This window comes from Dipodomys spectabilis, unplaced genomic scaffold (assembly GCF_019054845.1).
Source record: "Dipodomys spectabilis isolate Male_0828 unplaced genomic scaffold, ASM1905484v1 ptg000225l, whole genome shotgun sequence".
NCBI classification, from domain to species: Eukaryota; Metazoa; Chordata; class Mammalia; order Rodentia; family Heteromyidae; genus Dipodomys; species Dipodomys spectabilis.
Genome location: NW_024870902.1, coordinates 4,937,293 through 4,958,720, shown reverse-complemented (window position 1 = coordinate 4,958,720; position 21,428 = coordinate 4,937,293). Strand labels below are relative to the sequence as shown.

At 37.3% G+C, this 21,428-nt stretch overlaps 1 protein-coding gene across 2 annotated transcripts in view; it reads right to left on the bottom strand.

Moving 5' to 3' along the window:
* Positions 1-21,428, bottom strand: part of Zgrf1 (zinc finger GRF-type containing 1) — a 58,242-nt gene that overhangs the window by 12,812 nt on the left and 24,002 nt on the right. Inside the window, exons 12-20 of one of the 2 annotated variants that reach the window (XM_042697600.1) lie at positions 19,572-19,695; positions 15,506-16,149; positions 14,660-14,798; positions 12,792-12,976; positions 10,992-11,188; positions 9,336-9,475; positions 5,112-5,255; positions 2,651-2,765; positions 502-764 (exon numbers count right to left, since the gene is read on the bottom strand). In XM_042697600.1, the coding sequence (XP_042553534.1) occupies positions 502-764; positions 2,651-2,765; positions 5,112-5,255; positions 9,336-9,475; positions 10,992-11,188; positions 12,792-12,976; positions 14,660-14,798; positions 15,506-16,149; positions 19,572-19,695 (1,951 nt within the window). The remainder of the gene's footprint in view (positions 1-501; positions 765-2,650; positions 2,766-5,111; positions 5,256-9,335; positions 9,476-10,991; positions 11,189-12,791; positions 12,977-14,659; positions 14,799-15,505; positions 16,150-19,571; positions 19,696-21,428) is intronic. The other variant, XM_042697601.1, reaches the window with a different exon arrangement.

The window sequence follows — 21,428 nt, the reverse complement described above, 5'->3', positions numbered from 1 at the left end:
CACTGTTCTAAGCCTCTCACTTATGGGTATTTTTTATTGTTGTTATTGTTTGGTTTTTTTGCCTTTTGTTGTTGGTGGCACTAGAGCCTGAACTCAAGGGTATCACACTCATTCAGCTTGCTTGCTCATGGCTGGTACTCTATCATTGAGCAATACCTCCAGCCTATCTTTTAGCTGTTGGGAACTGTGTTCCTCTAGCTTTCAGGCCTGTGAATAGCTAGGATTACAGGCATGAACCATCACCACCCAGATCATTTCACCTATATTAACTCATCCTCCAACCCAATGAGACATTCACCTTTCAGAGCAAGAAATCAAAGCTAGGTAATCTGTCCAAGATCCTAAACATAATAAATGAGAGAACCAGGATACAAAGGCAAGATTCTAACTCTTGAGCTGACACTCTTACTCTCTGGGAAATTACAAAGGAAGAGGACAAGTTACAATGTTTATATTATTATATTGAAGTGTATTGACTAAGGTCGTCTTCTTGCTTCTTACCATGTATGACTGTGATAGGAAGGGTGTGGATGCACATTTCCTTCACTTCACCAACACTTTCCAGGGATGACATCATTTGAGCGATTTGAATTAGAGCTGTAGCTTGGTCCTTGTTTAACTTGTGTGTCTGAATGAACTCACTGGCTAACTGCAATGTTGCTCCTAGGCTGAGGAGCTCAGATTTTGTGTTGATATTTACAGAGGCTGGTGGAATAAATTTTCTCTTACTGACATTCTTACTGCTAACTGTAGTTGATGAAGACCTGGTTTTTAAAAAAAAAGGCAGCAAATCAAAGAAAACTTAAAGACTTTTGAGATAGCTAAGTGGACTTTTCATAACTTAAGTCTTCCCTTTTTAATCATCACAGAAGATATTTTGAGGGAGAACAGATTTAGATCTCAATTTAGAGGTCAGTGCAAGAGAAATAATGTTTTGTTCAATACTTACAATTTGCTAGCTTGAGTCTAAAACATATTCTTTTATATAATCTTCACAACAAAAAAGTTATCCAAAATATAAATATATAATTAAACTGTTTTCCCCAAAGTCACACTATTAATAAATGGTAGAATGCTTAGAGAACACAGCACCTGTTTCTGGTAAAATTACAATAATTGCTTTTATTTCTACTTCTATAAGGTCTCAATTCATTTCAAGTTAGATAAATAACATAATGAACTCTTAAGGATTTTTTCTTTTGTACCTAGGATTCATTATGGTGAGAGTAAATCACAGCAAGATGGATAATAACATTGAAAATTAGGAAACAGAAAATTTCTATCATTTTAATGCATTTGAATGAGAGCAAAATTACAGTTTATATAAATGTTCCCCCCCCCCCTTTATTTTTTGTCAGCTGTGGGGCCTGAACTCTGGGCCTGGGTGCTGTCCCTGAGCTCTTCAGCTCAAGACTAGTACTCTACCACTTGAGCCACAGCACTACTTCTTGTTTTCTGTCAGTTTATTGGAGATAAGAGTCTCACAGACTTTCCTGCCTGGGCTAGCTTTGAACCGTGAACCTCAGATCTCAGCCTCCTGAGTAGCTAGGATTACAGGCATGAGCCACCGGTGCCAGGCATAAATGGTGCTTTTTAAGAAGGGGCCTGGGTATTTGAAATATTAAAACTGAAATGAGGATTATGTCAAAAATAATATTACATGCAGGCACCAGTGTCTCCTGCCAGTAATCCTAACTACTCAGGAGGCTGAGATCCAGAGGACTGAGATTCAAAGAAAAGTCTCCAACTCCAATTAACCACCAAAAAGTTAGATTGGAGCTACAGTTCAAATGGTAGAAAACTACCAGTGAAAAGGCAAAAGAAGCCAAGTTCAAATTCTACTACTGGCCAAAAAAACAGGCAAACAAACAAAAACACAAAAAGAATAAAATTAATTCTTAAAATTTTAAATAATTGTGCCATATAAACGGATACATTTTAAAACAGTCAAATAATTATCTTTAAAAAAAATTTTGCTCATGCTTGTAATCCTAGCGACTCAGGAAGCTGAGATCTGAAGATTATAGTTTAAAGCCAGCATGGAAGGAAAGTCTGTGAGACTCTTGTCTCCTATTAACCACCAAAAAGCCAGAAGTGGAACTGTGGCTTAAGAGGTATAGCTTAGACCAAAAAAGCTCAGGGACAGCACCCAGGTCCTGAGTTCAAGACTGGTGCGCACACATGCACACATACACATACATACACGCACACACATACACAACAAATTATTCCTTTAGCATCTGTGAGGCTGATGCAAAGGATTCTGAATTCCAGGCCAGCCTGAAGGACATTAAAATCAAAACAATAAATTATCCCTTGATAAAGAAAAAAATTGCAAATATGTAGCAGCCCAAACTAAAACAAATAAATAATAGCTGAGTAGGAAATTATGCATAGTTCCTCCTTTCTTTTTAAAACAATTTATTAATTTATTTATGTACATGGGAATCAAACCCAAGGCCTCACATATTCTAGGCAAGTGCTCTACCCCTGAGCTACAATCTTATGTTTAAATAATAATAGACAGTAATCTTATGATCTGAAAGATAACTAAGCATTTTAAGGGTAAATTTTATTTAATGTGCTTTATATTAGCATTTTCATTTGCTATTTTTAAATATCAATGCCCCAAAGACAAGTGATAACTTACATGGTTAATAGGTGAGGTGTTAGTGGTAGAGTAGCTGGATTAAAATAGTTCTGAATGTTTTTCAAAGTAGTCAGCTCTGTGCTGGCATTACAGACCAATAATGCATGGACCATTACTAGAGAGAAGAAGCAGAAAACAATTTTATTTTATATAAATGTACCAATTAAATATCGCTATAACCCAAGAGTTCAGCTACCGAATTCATCAAATGATACAAACTGCTAAATACCTGCAAAGATACACAAATTTTTATCCATTCAATAATACAGCATCCACTTACTCATTTCATAGGTGACCACCCACACAGAGTATAACTTCAATCATATTTGGACTTCTATGTATCAGTTGAAAGAACATTTGTTTTGATCTAATGTATTGTGGCACTATCTGACAGGCAGCTCTCTTTAATCTGTATACCACTTATGATGCACAGTAATCTTTATGTAAGTTTTAAATGTGTCTTGCATTTCTTCTTCAATTATCTTGTAAAAATATTGAGTGCTTATATTCTAATAGTAAGAAAACAACTTTAGGAAGTGGTGCTGTGACTCAAGTGGTAGAGTGCTCACCTTGAGCTGAAGAGCTGAGGGACAGCACCCAGGCCCAGAGTTCAAGTCCCACGACCAACAAAAAAAAAAATCCCAAACTGGGAGCTGGTGGATCACTCTTGTAATCCTAGCTACTCAGGAGGCTGAGTTCTAAGGATTATAGTTCAAAACCGGCCCAGGTAGTAAAGTCTATGAGACTCTTATCTCCAATTAACCACCAGAAAACCAGAAGTGGAGTTGTGACTCAAGGTGGTAGAGCACTAGCCTTGAGCAAAAGAAGTCAAAAAAGAGCGAACAGCCCATTCTGGGGCACTGCTGTGGGGCATCCTGACTTCAAGCCCCACAACTGACAAAACAAAAATATAAAGTATCTCCCAAGCCAAGTACTGATGGCTCATGCATGTAATCCTAGCTACTCAGGAGGCTGAAATCTGAGGATTGTGGTTCAAAGCCAGCCTGAGCAGGGAAGTCCAGTAGACTCCTACCCCCAATAAAAATACTCAGAAAAAGCCGGACACCGGTGGCTCATGCCTGTAATCCTAGCTATTCAGGAGGCTGAGATCTGAGGATCACGGTTCAAAGCCAGCCCAGGCAGGAAAGTCCATGAGGCTCTTATTTCCAATAAACCACTAGAAAACCAGCAGTGGTGCTGTGGCTCAAGCGGTAGAGCGCTCGCCTTGAGCTGAAGAGCACAGGGACAGCACCCAAGCCCAGAGTTCAAGCCCCACGACTGACCAAAAAAAAAAAAAAACTCAGGAAAGGCTGGAAGTAGTGCTGTGGCTCAAGAGGTAGAGCACTATCCTTAAGGAAAAAGAAGCTCAGGGATCGCACCCAAGGCCCTGAGTTCAAGCCCCCCCAGGACCATAAAAAAAAAAAAAAAAAGCAAAACAAAAAACCTCCCCAGATGACAAGATACTCTTAAGGCAAATCATTAACTCCAAATCTCCAAGATCTTGTCAGTGTAAAAATATATTCCTCACTAAATGTACTTTCTAATAACCAAGAGAACCAGAGTTTGATGGAATTATTTGAAAAAAATTCATTTACATGTTTAATGGGAGTATACAAATCAACTTCAGCAAAATATTAGGTAATGGTTCAAGATTTAATTATCTCTTGGGGCTGGGAAGGTGGCTCAGTGGTAGAGCGCTTGCCTTGCATGCCCGAGGCCCTGGGTTCGATTCATCAGCACCACACAAGCAGGAAAAAAAAAGCCAGAAGTGGCGCTGTGGCTCAAGTGGTAGAGTGCTAGTCTTGAGCTGAAGAGCTGAGGGACAGCACCGAGGCCCAGAGTTCAGGCCCCACGACCGGACCCCCAAAAAATAAAAAGATTTAATTATCTCTATAGGACTTGAACTGAAGAAATATTTATATTTTAGCTGGGCGCTGGTGGCTCACCTGTAATCCTAGCTACTCAGAAGGCTGAGATCTTAGAATCACGGTTCAAAGCCAGCCCGGGCAGTCATGAGATTCTTATTTCCAATAAATCATTCGGAAAACTGGAAGTGGCCCTGTGGCTCAAGTAGTAGAGCGCTAGCCTTGAGCTAAAGAGCTGAGGGACAGCACCCAGGCCCAGAGTTCAAGCCCCATGACAAAAAAAAAAATTGTATTTCATATACATATCTAAAATACCAGCTTTGGGCATTAGTCGTAGGACTTTTGGTTTTTCCTTGATGTACTAAGAGGATCTTCATTTTTGGGTTATAAGATTAAAATAATATTTATACTATTAAAGCAATGTCCATTTGAACAATTTAAATTTTCATATGCATTTTCAGAAACACAATGTATACAATATTAGAAACTAGAAGTAGGCTTTCGTCAAATAATCCCACACACAGTTAGCAATCTTGCTCACAGTGCCTCTGTTATTTATTTTAAATACAAATTAAGATGGGCATGGGAACACTTACTGTTTGTAGGCCAGTTAGAAGGGAAATAGCCTTTCAAAGGTAGCAGTTCCACCTCATTGGTACAGGATGGTCCAAAGAAAGCACTACATGCGATGAATGTATCTAGTTCGAAGTCTAGAGTTTTTGAAACCACCCAAAGGTCATCTAGAGAGACAAACATTTCCCCAGCTTTATTGAGGTGTAATTGACATGTTTAAAAATGTATATAATTAGAGAATGTAACATGGTATTTGGGAAGATGATGGGGAATGAAATCAGTGCCTTATGCACAGGAAGCATTCATTCTACCACTGAGCTACAAACTCACAACATGCTATTTGATAATAAGTATAACTTGTGTAATGATTCCTACAGCCACACAAACATATCCATCACCTGCCATTGTTACATTTGTGTATGTATACATTGTGTGCATACATATACAGTGTGTACTCATAATATATATATGTACATATGGATGTATGTATGTATGGATGGATGGATGAATGACAAGAACTCTTCCCTGTGCAAATAATCTATGTTCAAATATGTATCCTGTTTCCAAAGTTCAGGCGCAGGATACATTTTTATTAACTATAGCCAACATGCTATGAAACCCTACAACTTACTTGTAACAGAAGGTTGGTACTCTAGCATCTCCATGTTTTCTTTATCCCTTAGACAGGCAACACTCCACATTCACTAATATACAGTCTATTGCAAATAAGTCTGCATCTGGTTTCACTTAGCATAAAGTCCTACACATCCATACATGTTGAAAATATCAACATGGCTAGTTTTATTATATACATATAATGTGGCTAATATTATACTAGAATTATATACACACTAATGTGGCAAGTATTATATACCTATGTATGTATACACACACACTCATGTGTATACACAGCATTATTTGTTATTCTTCCGCTGAAGGACAGTTGTTACCTCATCTTTGCTTTGTGAGTAAAGTATAATAAATACAAGAGTGAAGATACCTCTTGAAGATACTGATTCTGTATCTCTTGGATATGTACCTAGTAATGGGATAGTTACATAGTAGACCTATTTTGTTTTTTGAGGGTCTCCAAGGCTGCTTTCCACAATATCTATACCATGTCACATTCTCATCAATAATGTACAAGTTCAGTTTCTCCATATTCTGATCAATAACTGTAATCTCTTGTCCTTTCGGAATTAGCCTTTCTAGTAGGTCTGAGATATTATCTCATGTAGCTTTGATTTACATTTCCCTAGCAATGATGAGTATCTTTTCATACGCTGTTGGCCACTGTATGTCTTTTTTGGGAAAATGTTTATTGTAGTCCTTTGTTTAGTTTGCAATCAGATTATTTATTAGCTTCTTTTTTAATTTATTTATAGTTATTGTAGAAGTGATGTACAGAGGGGCTAACATTACATCAGTCAGATAAAGAGTACATTTCTTTCTTTTTTTTTTTTTTGCTAGTTGTGGGGCTTGAACTCTGGACCTTGGCACTGTCCCTGAGCTCTTCACCTCAAGGCTAGCACTCTCCCACTTCAGCAATTAACGCCACTTCCAGTTTTCTGGTGGCTAATTGGACTTTCCTGCCTGGACTGGCTTTGAACTGCTATCCTTAGATCTCAGCCTCCCAAGTAACTATATTACAGGCGTGAGCCACTGGTGCCTGGCTAAGAGTAAATTTCTTTTTGAACTATGTCACCTCTTCCCTTGTTCTTTCCCAGTTTTTCCCTCCTGATCCCACTCACAAGTTGTATATTCCATTTTCTTTTTTTCTGGGTCCGGTCATGGGGCCTGAACTCTGGGCCTGGGCGCTGTCCCTCAGCTCTTCAGCTCAAGGCTAGCGCTCTACCACTTGAGCCACAGCGTCACTTCCAGCTTTTTTCTTTTTGCTTATGTGGTGCTGAGGAATCAAAACCAGGGCCTCATGCATGCAAGGCAAGCGCTCTACCACTGAGCCACCTTCCCAACCCCACATCCATTTTCAACACACTGTCTAGTGAGTACCACCGCTATATTTGTTCACTCTTCATCCCTCCATTTCTGTGCCCTCTTTACCCTCCCTAAGACAGATAAATGAACAAATAAAACCAAAGGAAATGAAAACAAAAACAGCAGCAAAGCAACAAATACCTCTTGTTTCCACTTCCTGGAGTTCATTTATATAAATACTTTTTCTATGGTTAGATGTGTATACACATTGCACCCATGTGACCCCCTCATAAGAATACCTTCCTTTAGTCTCACTCTGTGTGAATACCTAATTTATCAAGCCCTAATATATTTTTTTCTTTTACCATCTGGTGTGTTTACTTGTGCATTTAAATGCACATTCTAATTACTATAAATGAGGAAAAGCATGCAACTTATATTTCTTTGGGTCTGGCTTAGTTTGCTTAATATTATTTTTTCCATGTCCTTCTATCTCCTTACGATTAGTACAAGATCATTACACTGTTGGTGGGAATGTAAATTTATTCAACCGCTATGGAAAACAGTATGGAGGTTCCTCAGAAGACTAGATGTAGAACTTTCCTATGAACCAGCGATTCCATTCCATTCCATTCCATTTATCCAATAGAGCACAAGCTACTAGCACAACAATGTTTACTGCAGCATTGTTTACCATAGCCAAGATACTGAATCAACCCAATGCCCTTCAGTGGACGAATGAAACAAGAAAATGTGGCATACAAGGTTATTTGGTTTCTAACTGAGTTCCTGATGTATTTTGCATATGGTTTGAAAATATTTTCTCCCATTTTATAGACTCTCTTAATTCTGTTGATTGTTTCCTTTGCTGTATAGAAGCTTTAGTTTGATGTAAACACAATTATTTTTGCTTTTGAGGTCTTATCAAAAACTCCTCCACAAAACTATTGTTAGTCTATTCAAACTGCCAGAATAAACTATATTAGACTGATTTGCTCTCAGCTTCACAGATGGGGCCTCTCACTGCATCCTCACATGGTAGAAGGGGCAGAAGGCTAGGTCCTCAATGGCAGAGGGGTCCAAAGGGGATAGGATGCTCCCTTCAATCTCCTTTTATAAGGCCCACTAATCCCATTTGAAACATAGAGTCCAGGCAGATAAATATCAAAGAGACTTTTATCTCCAATTAACCAGGATGAAGAGAGAAGAGGAGTCATAGCTCAAGTGGTAGAGCTCCAGCTGTGATTGGGAAAGAGAAGAGAGAGGCCATGAGTTTAAGTCCCACAGTTGATGAGCAAGCAAGTCAAGTGAATATGAGGCCCTGGGCTCAAATCCCAAGATTGGGGGAAAAATTTTTTAAACTAAAGATTTAAAATGTATTCGTTGAGTTGGGCATGGTGATACGTACGTTTAATTCTAGCACTGGAAAAGCTGAAGCAGGAGTATGGTGTGAGTTCAAGAAACAGTTGAGGTTAGCAAGACCCTGTCTCAAAAATTTAAAAAACAAGTGCTTTTTAGGAATTCAATTATGTAAGTTTATGTACAAGAGAAAAATGAGTTAGTGTGGTAACTTTGTGTTAAATATACATTGGCATACTAGATTTTGTTTTGGATTATGAGTTCACAAATGCTTAAATCATTTTAAAAATTAATTAACTAAATAAAAGCAAGCTATGTAAGGATTAATGACAAGAGTAGATCCTAAAACCAAAGATAATTCATGTAACTTAGTGCATCTAGAGATTTTTGAAAATCCATAGTTTTAAATGACTTTGTTTCTAAGTATACAATATTTGGGATGCGGTGTAGGCAGACAGTGAGAGAAGTACCCACAATCTCCCTATGTTTTTCAACGTATTTGCAATATTAGGTCAGAATAGAGCTGAATCAATATATTTATGTGACAAATAAACATAAGTTTTAAGTCAAGAACTTGGTGTAACTAATCAAATGGCTTTGAGTATTCTTTTAATAAAGTTTCGTGTGTGTGTGTGTGTGTGTGTGTGTGTGGTATATGTGTATGCGTATGCAGAATACTGGGTCTTGAACTCAAAAGCCTTGAGCTTTTACTTTTTCTTCTCAAGACTGGTACTCTGATACTTAAGCCACACCTCCAGTTCCAGCTTTTCTTTGCTGGTTAACTAGAGGTAAGAATCTCTTATTTGTCTGACTCTGCTGACTTTGAACTGTGATCCTCAGAACTCAGCATCCAGAGGGATGAGCCACTGGTGTTTGGCCACTAAGTTTCTTCAATACAAAGAACTCACAGAGCTGTGTTTAGCTGAATCACCTTAATGATCAGATTTACTTACCTTTGCTATAAACTGAAGAACTTTCCTTCCTACTCAGCTTAAGGTAAAGTTTGCTTTTGGTTTCACTATGAAATTCAGGATTTATTGTAGCAAACTTCTTTAGTTTGCCATACTGTTTTCTCTGAAAATCAAATCCCTTTCTGAAAATAATTAAAAATAAAAATACATTTGAATATCAAGGTATAATTCTTTAAACCTTTAAAACATAGTACATCAATACAAGAACCAGAGTTAGATACATACATACATATATATATACATATATATATATATATATATACTTTCACATATGTACATAAGACATAAAACATTCCAAAGTGAAAATAACTCTTACACTGAATTGTCATCTGTTTTAAAAGATGGATAGGAAAAATATAAGACAAGCACTTCAGTTTCCAAAACTATAAAGTAAGAATAATTTATTCCCACTATTTCCATATGTTCAACATTACTATGATGTAAATGAAATATTACATATAAAATGCTTAGAAGATGGAGAGTGGTGTGGCTCAAGTGCATCCACCTAGTAAGAACAAGGCCCTGAGTTCAAACTCCACTAAAGCCAAAAACAAAAAAAAAAGAAAAGAAGGAAAAAGTGCTTATAAGAGAGCCTGGTATTTATAAGCTTCCAATAAACTGTTATGTAAATGTTCATTATACATACTTGTTTAGTGATCTCACTTTTACAAAAGACATGTTTCTAAAAGTAGCATCTTACAAGCTGCATAGGTCAAGTTTGTGAACAATCAGTTCCCTATTATCCTGCATTACTAAAAGATCATTTCTGGGGGCTGGGAAGGTGGCTCAGTGGTAGAGCGTTTGCCTTGCATGCCTGAGGCCCTGGGTTCGATTCCTCAGCACCACATAAGCAAAAAGAAAAAAGCCAAAGTGGCACTGTGGCTCAAGTGGTAGAGCACTAGCCTTGAGCTGAAGAGCTGAGGGACAGCGCCCAGGCCCAGAGTTCAGGCCCCACGATTGGACCCCCCCCCAAAAAAAATAAATAAATGATTTTTTTTTGGTTTGTTCTTTGGATTATGGAGGAGAGCCATGAATGTAAAAAAGAAAGAAAAAGAAACTGGTAGAAAATAGCCTCCTCAGGCTGGGAAGGTGGCTCAGTGGTAGAGTGCTTGCCTTGCATGCTTGAGGCCCTGGATTCGACTCCTCAGCACCACATAAGAAAAAAGCTGGAAGTGGCGCTGTGGCTCAAGTGGTAGAGTGCTAGCCTTGAGCTGAAGAGCTGAGGGACAGCACCCAGGCCCAGAGTTTAAGCCCCACCACCGACAAAAAAAAAAAAAAAAAAATAGCCTCCTGTCACATATCCTGATATTGCTGTCATTTCATAGTTAGAGGACCAACATAAATTAAATTTAAATTAAAGATAAACTCCTATTTTATAGTTGTAGAAACTGAAGCACTGTCTCTGTCAGATACTTTCTCTCCATTAGATAGGCAACTTAGTTGAAATAGATTTCAACTTCTTTTAAAACTGATGTGGCTGGACAGGTAATTTACTGGTAAAGAGCTTGTTTAGCACGTGCAAGGCCCTGGGCTCAATACTAAGTAGCTCAAAATATTAATAAAACAACTGATAATTCTGTGAGGGCTCCTATTCCTTGATATGGCTTAAAGGCAATTATTTGATATTATAAAACATACCTCACTAAAAGCTGGCAATCTTCATAGACTGGTATCTTTTGACTTCTCAAATACAAGCCAATGCTTTTAATATCATTTAAAACCATGCTGGGCTGAGACTCTTCCTGTGCCACTCCTCCTGGAGTCACTTCTTCCAGCCACTTGAAAAACTTACATTGATCGGCTTTGGGTCTATCACATGCATAAAAGAAACGACCCTGAAGGGAAAGAAAGTATTAAACTTTGGGCTGAAAGTAGACTGTCACCCAGTGGTAGAGTGCTTGCCTAGCATCCTGTGTGAGGCTCTGGGCTCTATCCCCAGCAGTGAAAAAAGAAAAGAAAAAAGATGAAAACTTAATGAAAAAAAGTTTTTATTGTGTTTCGTTAAGACTTTACTCATAAGTTTGCTTGACATTAATGCACTCCAAGGAATTACTATGCAATCTAATTATTAATTTAATAAATTAAATTTTTAAATTGCCTAATTTTCACTTATTTTCTCTTTATCAAAAAAAATCTATCAGTCTGAGAATATTTATTTGAAAGCCAGCAATAAATTCATATTTATTATTCTCTGATTAAATGTTTATAGGTACCTTAAAATTTATCCAGAAACAACTGTAAGCAACATCTGTACATTTCCTTCCATGTCTTCCTCATACAAGTATATATATACACACACAGATAACATGTTTTGTTTTGCTAAAAACAAAATCCACATGATAGATTTTCTACCCTATAACATAATCTTTATATACAACAAGATAGTATGAACATGCAATCATATCATTAAACAATTTTGAAAAGAAAGCCAAGATTTTAAGTGTCTATATGCTTCATTCTATGATTATGCCGTTATTTATTAGTTCTCTCTTTTAACAACTAAATTTAAAGTCAATGTGAGATATCCAATTAGTGAAAGAAAGCTGTTTTATGGCTAGGTATGGTAGTACATTCCTGCAATCCTAGCACTCTGAAGGCTGAGACAAGATGATAAGTCTGAAGCTAGTCTGAGCTACCCAGCAAATTTCAAGTTCCAAGTGAGCCTGAACTACAAAGCAAAAGATTTGCAAAGAAAGCAAAGAAGGAAAGGAAGGAAGGAAAAATAAAAGCACAGTTTTATAAACAAGTACATGTGATCAACCAACATACATTTTACTAATATGACTTCCTCCACAGTATGTTATTAGCAATATAAGTTAAGTGAGCTAACATTCCTGTTCCTTTCACTGGGTCTGTGTCTTGTATTGAAGTTCCCACAGTAGACTAGCTTCAACTTTCATTTCTTTCAGCCTCATCTCCATATTCTCCCACCCTCAGGTGCTCTATTGTAACTTGGACATATTGTCCCTACTTTTACAATATTTTCTGTCTCTTCCATCTCTGTCCACTACTATGCAATGCATTCCTAAGCAACATAAAAGCCAACTAATAGGAACTCAGAAATTTCAATTTTTAATTCTGTGCCCTACAATACATAGATTAGCCTTTTCATAAAAAAAAAGTATTAAGCTGGGCACCAGTGACTCACGCCTATAATCCTAGCTACTTGTGAGGCTGGCATCTGAGATTGTACCGGGACAGAAAAGTCTGTAAGACTTTTATCTCCAATGAACTACTCAGAAAAAGCTGGAAGTGGCACTGTGGCACAAGTGGTAGGGTACTAACCTTGAGCAAATAAGCTCAGTGAGAGTGCCCAGGCCCAGAGTTTAGAGCCCAAGACTGGAAAAACAACAACAACAAAGGTTACTTATATCTCAAACAGAAGACTCCTAATCAAGAGTAAGACAAAAATGGGGTGTTGAGGAGCAGGAACAATACCTTATTTGGACCTTCTTTTTTAACCATGACAAGTTTTGCTGGCTGGTTATGACGGCAGGATGGTAAACTTGTTTCTACATTTTTCAGATTCTCTCCTTTCGATGATGTGTAAAATGATATGTCAACTTTTGAAAGTGCTTTGTGTAGCCTTTGGGCCAACCCCAATAGCAATATATTTAGATGTTCTACAAAACAAGAAATAGACATGGTTGAAAATCAAATGTAAAATTATTTTGTATTTGTAGCACATATGCACTCTTTACTAGTCAAATTTGAAAACAGCCTTTTAAACCCAGTCATCTGTAAGACTATATTTATATTTTATTTCTTTCTTTATTTTTTTTTTTTGTCTGTCATGGGGCTTGAACTCTGGGCTTGGACGCTATCTCTCAGCTCTTCAGCTCAAGGCAAGCACACTACCTCTTGAGCTACAGCACCACTTCCGGTTTTCTAGTGGTTTATTGGAGATAAGAGTCTCATGGACTTTCCTGTCTGGGCTGGCTTTGAACCACGATCCTCAGATCTCAGCCTCCTGAGTAGCTAGGATTACGGGCGTGAGCCACCGGCGTCGGGCTGTTTCTTTTTTATTATGACCTTTATTTTACCAAAAAGAAAAATTACAGCTACCAAATAATGTGTCCTGGCCACAAACACTATTAAGTGACAGATCTGGGTAATATACACAGTAGTATAATCCCTTTTTATATCACTCAGAGATCTTTTCAATTATTAGTGTATATTAACTGTGCATATACATTGGTTTCACTGTATATTTCCATTCATATATAGGTAACATGAATGAAAAACTGTTCTTAATATCCATTCGCAAATTTTTATATTTTGAGACACTATGTAACCCTCAACAACTACAAGCTCTTGATCTTCCTGCCTCAGCCTCCTGAGTGTTAGTATTTCAGGCACATATTACTACCATTCCCAGCAACATCTTGCTTTTAAAATGGCAAGTTTTAGAGACAGTCTGGGCTACTTAACAAGACCTTGCCTTAAAGTATAATAATAATTATAACACATAAAAGGCAAGTTTACCCTTGTATCTCCAGACATTAAACCTAATTATGCTGCATATCCAAAATTTCCCTCTTTAACAAAGGCATTTGTCTCTAATTAAAAAAAAAAAACTTTTAAATCCTGTAAGACCTATAAAGACAGTATTACTAGGGAAAATGATAAAAGGGATGACGTTGGATATATTATACTCATAAAGTGACATGTTGACTTGAAACTCCTTTGTACAACTACTTAAATTTTTTAAAAGAATATAAACTCATGCCTGTAATTGAACAACTCAGGAAGCTAAGATCTGAAAATCAGTTAGAAGCCAGCTGGGGTAGGAAAGCCCATGAGACTCTTATCTCCAATTAACCACTAGAAAACCAGAAATGGAGCTGTGGCTCAGATGGGTAGAGTACTAACCTCGAGCAAAAAAGCTCAGGGACAGAACCCAGGGACAGAAGCTCCACAACTACTATCTCTCTCTCTCTTTCTTTCTCTCTCTCTCTCTCTCCTCTCTCTCTCTCACACGCACACACACACACACACAAATAAAAAATATGGTATTGATAGTTTTCACTTTTTCTTTTTTGATGGTGCTAGAAATCTGAAGCTTTGTGCTTGCTAGGCAAACCTTCTACCAACTACTCCTCCAGCATATATATCATTACCCTATTTCAGAAATTCAATTCTGATCTAAAGTTAGAATAATAGCTACTGTCAAAAACTGAAGCAAGATTATACAAAATAACAAATCTCAGGTGGAAAATTTACTACAAAAATTCATAAGATATACTTTCTCAGAATTCTATTATATCAAATCAATAATCACAGTTTTGAAATGTGTCAGTTCATACCTATGATACAAGATGTAAAGGTCTGCTTATAATGTATGGGAGACTGAAAAACAGCTGGTATGTGAATCTGCCTTTGAGGAAGGAAAGCAGATTTTATTTTCTGCCTACTTGGGAAGCATAGCTCAGAGCCATTTATCTCCTGAAATGGAAAGATTCAAGTTATTCTAAAGGTTAAAAAATAAAATAAAACAAACCAAAAAAAACTCTTTACCAATCAGTACTTTTCTTACATATATTTAAGCAAACATATAATATTACTCTTAATTCCTAAAAATTAATGAAAATTGTTTCCTAATTGTAAATGAGAAATAAGATAAAGCCAGAATAGCTACACCTGGTAGCTGTTACCTGGTCCTTGAAACTCAAAATAAGATTTAACTTTTCTTGTCTTCCCCTTAATAAGTTCTTCAGTAACTTTTGCTAAGAAAAAAAATTAACTAATGCAATTGGATTATGCCTTTATTGACTTGAAGAACGATTCAAAATCAACACGTAATAGACTACTTTTACTATAGTAACAATCAAATTGACAAGACTAGATAGGCTGAGAATAAAAACAAGCATAGTACTGGTGCAATTAGGACTAAGAGGTAGAATTTATTAAATACTTATTATGTGCCAAATACTGCAGCACAGACATTAAAATATGTAATAAGTTCACTTAATGTTCACAATTATTAAGAAAGCTTTTAAGTCAACAGAGATGACTCTGGCTAGAGTTCTAGATTGAGAAAAACCATATGCACCAAAGGTGAAGTTGCTTGCAATAATTTTGTTAATTCTTTTGTTGAAATTGAGACGAGTACTGGAAACAATGCACCCAAATGACTGATGCCATTTCCTCACCTGTAAAACAGTTACACTGTAGCTGAAGCAGGCAGACCTTCCTAACACATTTTGAATTTCCTCAGTTTTGGAAGTCTGCTTTAAATTTGAAGAAAGTGCTTTCTTTCTAGAAACCAAATCTTGACTGCTAAGATCCTGGTGTTGATAGAGCATGCCTTTTATCATTTGTAAATGCACAGAATCTACAGAGCTTTCATTTATAGCATCACCTTGTCTTTCACTCAGATCACTAAAATGCATCCCAGAAAGCATCTCAGCAAAGAACTCATCTTTTACTTTTCTCTCAACTCTGTTTAGAGCAGTCAAGTCACATTGGGGTGTGTTTTGATATTTTAGCCACTTGCTTTGAGTAGATTTAATACCAAGCATTGAAACATCTCCTGGAGGCATTTCCCTAAATACTTCAGAGGAAAAAGTTTCACTTTGGTCCTCAAGCCCAAAGCTAAAAGGAAGAACTTCTGACTCCTCACACAAGTTGAACAAAGGAGAATTAGAAGATGATTGTTCACAGCCAGTCACAAAAGAAGAATCTAAGTCATCTGACCTGTCAGCAGATGGCAGAGTAGCAAAAGGAATCTGGCCTCTACTTACAAAGGGAGGCCTTTGAAGGATCTTACTCTGTAGAGAACTAGATTTTTTCATTCCTAAAAGAAAACAGAATGTTGATTAAATAAATATGTACTACCAGCCATCAAAGCCTTCAAGAAACAGTGGCTATCTATACAAAAGCAGAAATACCTCATTGCCCTATTCAGGTTCTGAAACTTTTTTGGGGGGTCCGGTCATGGGGTCTGAACTCTGGGTTCTGGGTGCTGTCCCTCAGCTCTTCAGCTCAAGGCTAGCGCTCTACCACTTAAGCCACAGTGCCACTTCCGGCTTTTTCTTTTTGCTTATGTGGTGCTGAGGAATTGAACCCAGGGCCTCATGCATGCAAGGCAAGTGCTCTACCACTGAGCCACCTTCCCAGCCCCTCTGAAACTTTTTGAGGCTCATGAACTTGAAGTTCTTTTTTTCCTTCTACTTAAGGACCTTTCCCCCTAAGTGCTATATTACAGTTACTCAGTATTTAAATTTTCAAAACCATTTTAAAGCCAAGAATGGATGCATCATCCTCATTTTATAGATGAGATTATGGGGCCCAGAGAGAACATGGCATTATCAGGCTAAGTATCTGGAAGTAGTTTGGTTTTTACATTTGTTTGTTTGTTTTTGCTAGTACCAGGGCTTACACTTAGGGCCTAGTCATCTCTCTCTCTCAACTTTCATATTCATTGCTAATGTGCTACTATTTGAGCCACACTTTGAGTCTATTATTTTGTTGGTTAATTGGAGATGGAGTCTCATACACTTTTCTCCCCTGGATGCTTGATCCTACAGACCTCAGCCTCCTGAGCAGCTAGAATTACAACCACCAGCCACTGCCGCTGGTATAGTTCTCAGTTTTTAATATTTAATTTATATCTCTTTTCCAGAAACTAAAGTTCACTTAATATTGAGTGATTGTAACTTACTATGAACTTCTCATAACTTATTGTTACTCTCAAGACTAGGAAACTGTTGGCTTTAATTTGATCTACTGAAAGGTAATGGTAAAATCATGGCAGACTGGTGTGGATAAGTCTTTATAATTCATTCTATCAGCAACTTTACTAAAAGAGATACTTGTATAAGAAGTTAACAGTGCCGAATGCAAAACTATGAATAACACTTCATGGGAACTATACAAACTTAAAAGTTTGTATCTGACAATGCATACATTGCTGACAAGGTGACTGTTTTGTTGGCAGTAAATTCTAGAGATCATTTGGGAATAAACAGAGTACTAGATAAGCCAATGAATATTCTTTTATAAAGTGTGTATTGTAATTCAACAAAGTTTTCAAAGTATTCAAGAATGGACAGAAGAGATGAAATTCCTTTAAAGAAGTAAAAGATTCACAGCTGGGCATGGAGGTACACACCTGGGACCCAAGCCCTCCAGAGGCAAAAAGATCTGCAATTCCAGGCCAGTCTGAACTATATAGTGGGCCTCCGTTTCAATAGATCAACCAACAAAACAAACAAAATAAGTGAAATTTTTAAAAAAAAATCACTTGTAACGCCACTGGAGACTTACTTATTTTAGAATGTCTTCCTTCTCCTCCCATCCTGACTTGCCTTGTCTTTTGCATTCTAACAACCACATCGATTAACCATCTCAAACCCAACTACCTATACATATTAAATTGTTTAAATAATTTTTTATTGAGATTAAGTATCACATAAATTTCACAAATTTTACAGTATCGTGGGATAGTGATACTTAGTTAAAGTCACAAACACATTTTAACCTTCACAAGGCAAATTGTCTTATCATGGTCTATAAAGTTTGTGAATTCTATAAGTATTAAATTTTTTATATGATCAACTCACAACCAAAAAAAGTTACCTACAACTTCACACTTCACCCAAAGAACTTCAAAATCAAAAGGAGATACATTAAAGACATTATAAAGAAAAGAGAAGGGTTGAGTACCAGCAGCTCATACCTGTAACTACTCAAGAGGTGAGATCATAAAAATCACAATCCTGGCTAGCACAAAAAAAAAAAAAAAGAGAGAGAGAAAGAGAGAGACTTCAGCTCAACAGAAAAAGGTGGGCAAGTTGTGTAAATTGGAGGATTGAAATCCAGGCTGACATCACAGGCCAGGATACCATAAAAACACTTGCACATCCATGTTCATTGCTGACTATTCACAATAGCCAAAATACTGAAGCAGCCCAGATAAGTGGATCCAAAAAATGTGGTATCTACACACAATGGAATTTTACAAAGCCATTAGAAAAAATAATACTGTCATTTGCAGGGAAATGGATGGACCTAGAACAAGTCATGTTAAATGAGGTAAGCCAAGCTCAGAGAGATAAATAGCTCATGTTTTCTCTCACATGCTGAAACTAAATATACAATACACTGGGACATGATAAATTATACAGGACTTCACATACACAGTGAGACCAAGAGAGTACTCTTAGGAGAGAAATACAAAGGTGTAATGCCTATGTGTCTCTGATCATATAAAATAATATATATCAAAATGAACTCCAAAAAATGGAAACAACTTTTTTTATTTGTTGTATTTGTTTTCTTTCTGTCTGGTCTGTTTGTCTGTCTTTGGGAGGGGTGCAGCAGTGATGCTCACTGGACACTGTTGAAAGTGAACTGCAGTATAAAACTTGCAGGTGAGGATGGGAAGGAGAGACAGCAAGGCAAAGGGTAACACTGTACAATAGGAAATGTATTCATTACCTGACTTATGTAACTGTAATCCCTCTGTACATCACCTTTATAATAATGATAAAGTTAATTAAAAATTAAAAATAAAATTTACTTTCAGTTTGGTGCTTAAAAAAATAAAGAAACAGAATCCAGGATCATTTGGGGAGGAAGGGTACAAAAACACAAGATTGTATTAAAAAATGGCCAGATCAAAAAGGACTAAAGTATGGCTCACACCTTGAGCTCAACCTCCAGTATCAAAACACACACACACACACACACACACACACACACACACACACACACACACAAAAGAGAGAAAGGAAAAAGAGAGATCCTACAGAATATTATAGTTAACAAGAAGCAGTGATGTTCATAAGAACTAATCAAAATGTGTAAAAACCCTGAGTTCTAGAGTATAATGGTGATGGCAGCAGGTGAAGTTTTGGGATGCTGCCAGAGTAAAAAAGGAAACCAATAGGTTTTCCTAAGGGAAACAGTGGTGTTAATGACATTCACAACGAGCCTTTTCTTGGGTGAGTAATGTACCAGCTCTGGAGTTTCAGCTATGAAGTATGACAAAGTTGGAAGACACACCTAGAGGGAGAGCTAGGAGGTGGTATTGTACTTACAACATCTATCCACAAGAGAGAAAGTCAAAAGAAGAAAAGGTATGGGAAAGCTTCACGGGAGATGGCACTGAATCCAGTTCCTAGATATTTTTAGCTTAGTAACTATCTCCCATAAACCACTTCAGTTTACATGAATGAATACATATGAAGGGTGACATAGTAGTTTAAAGATCACCAGGTAAAGTTCTTGCTTTCAGAGATTCCTCGGAGAACTCAATCACAACGTCTTCATTTCTTGAGTTCAAAGAAAAAGGAGAGGCTGGATTCAATGTAGAGATCTTTTGTTCTGGCGATATTACCTATCCGGAAAGAAGAAAAAACAAGTCTTCTTACTAAATGAGAAAGTAAGAAAACCTTATTTGTTTGATTTCAGGTAATCTATATTATAAAAATTATTTCAAGCACATTATATAGAACTATGGTGAAGACAAAAAAAACTATAAAATGTGCTCCAAAAAGGAAACAGTAAACACTAAAATCAACAAGAACAGACAGTAAAATACAAAATATAAAGACTTTGGATTCTTTCAAAATGAGTATCTGATTTGAACTGACCTAGACCAGTTTCTACTTTAAAGGGCTCAGGGCAAATCAAACCTCATGTTTGGATACATCGTGCACACTCAAGGCTGAAGTAGCTCTCACATCCTCCAGTTAAGAGAATCTCAATAGTTGATATAAACTTCAGTGATAGAGTGGGTGATAAGGCAGGTGCCAGTGGCTTACACCTGTAATCCTAGCTACTCAGGAGGCTGAGATCTGAGGATAACGGTTCAAAGCCAGCCCAGGCAGGAAAGTCCATGAGACTCTTATCTCCAATAAACCACCAGCAAACTGGAAGTGCTGTTGTGACTCAAGTGGTAGAGTGCTAGCCTTGAGCTGAAGAGCTGAGGGATGCGACCAGGCCCAGAGTTCAAGCCCCTTGACCAACAAATAACCACACGCACACACACACACACACACACACAAAAAAAAACAACTTTAAGTATGCTCACAAATACAATGAGTTTTTTGTTTTTTTGTTTGTTTTGGGGGGTTTTTTTTTGGTCATGGGGGTTGAACTCTGGGCCTGGGCACTGTCCCTGAGTTCTTCAGCCCAAGCGAGCATTCTACCAATTGAGCCACAGCAACACTTCCAGTTTTGTGGTGGTTAATTGGAAATAAGAGTCTCACGGATTTTCCTGCCCGTGCTGGCTTTGAACTGTGATCTTCAGATCTCAGTCTCCTGAGTAGCTACGATTACAGGAGTGAGCCACCAGTGCCTGGCTAAATACAGTGACTTTTAAAATATATCCTAGACTTGAATAGCTATATCACTCCTTTTTCTTTCTTTTCTTTTCTTTCTTTCTTTCTTATTTTCTCTCTTTCTTCCTTTCTTTCCAGTATGAGGTTTGAACTCAAAGATTCACATTTGCTAGATTGGTTCTCTACCACTTGAGCCATGCAGTCCTGTTTCTGACTTGCTATACACATATGAAAGAATAAATGCTTAAAAGATTACTCATCAAACTCTTTTTTGTTGTTCTGTTTGAGAGAGTCTCCCTAAGTACCCCAGGCTAGCCTCAAGCTCTCAAACCACCTTGTCTCTGCCTCTCAAGTGCTGTGATTATTGGTATATACCACAATGTCCAGCAAGAATGTTTTTGATGAGAGTGGGACCTGAGGGAAAGAGCTCTTTAACTTGAACTTCACAGCCTTCTGGACTGACTTGTAAAAATAAGTTTGTGTATGAGTGTGAACATGTGCACACACATCTGTGTTTATTTTGGTTTTTCTTGGGCTTTTTTGTGTAAATGACAATAAAATTTTGAGGTTTGTAAATACAGCTCAGTGGCAGAACACTCGTCTATCATATGTCTATCATATACTGGGTTAATATCCCCAGCAGTGCCAAAAAAATGTTTATATATTCATTTTAAAGTATTTTCTTGATTAGCAACTGCATCACTGGTGTTGGCCTGGAAATAAGGATATGAAAATAAACACTCTTAGTCTCTGTATTCAGTTTGGTCTAATGAAAGACAGACATGCA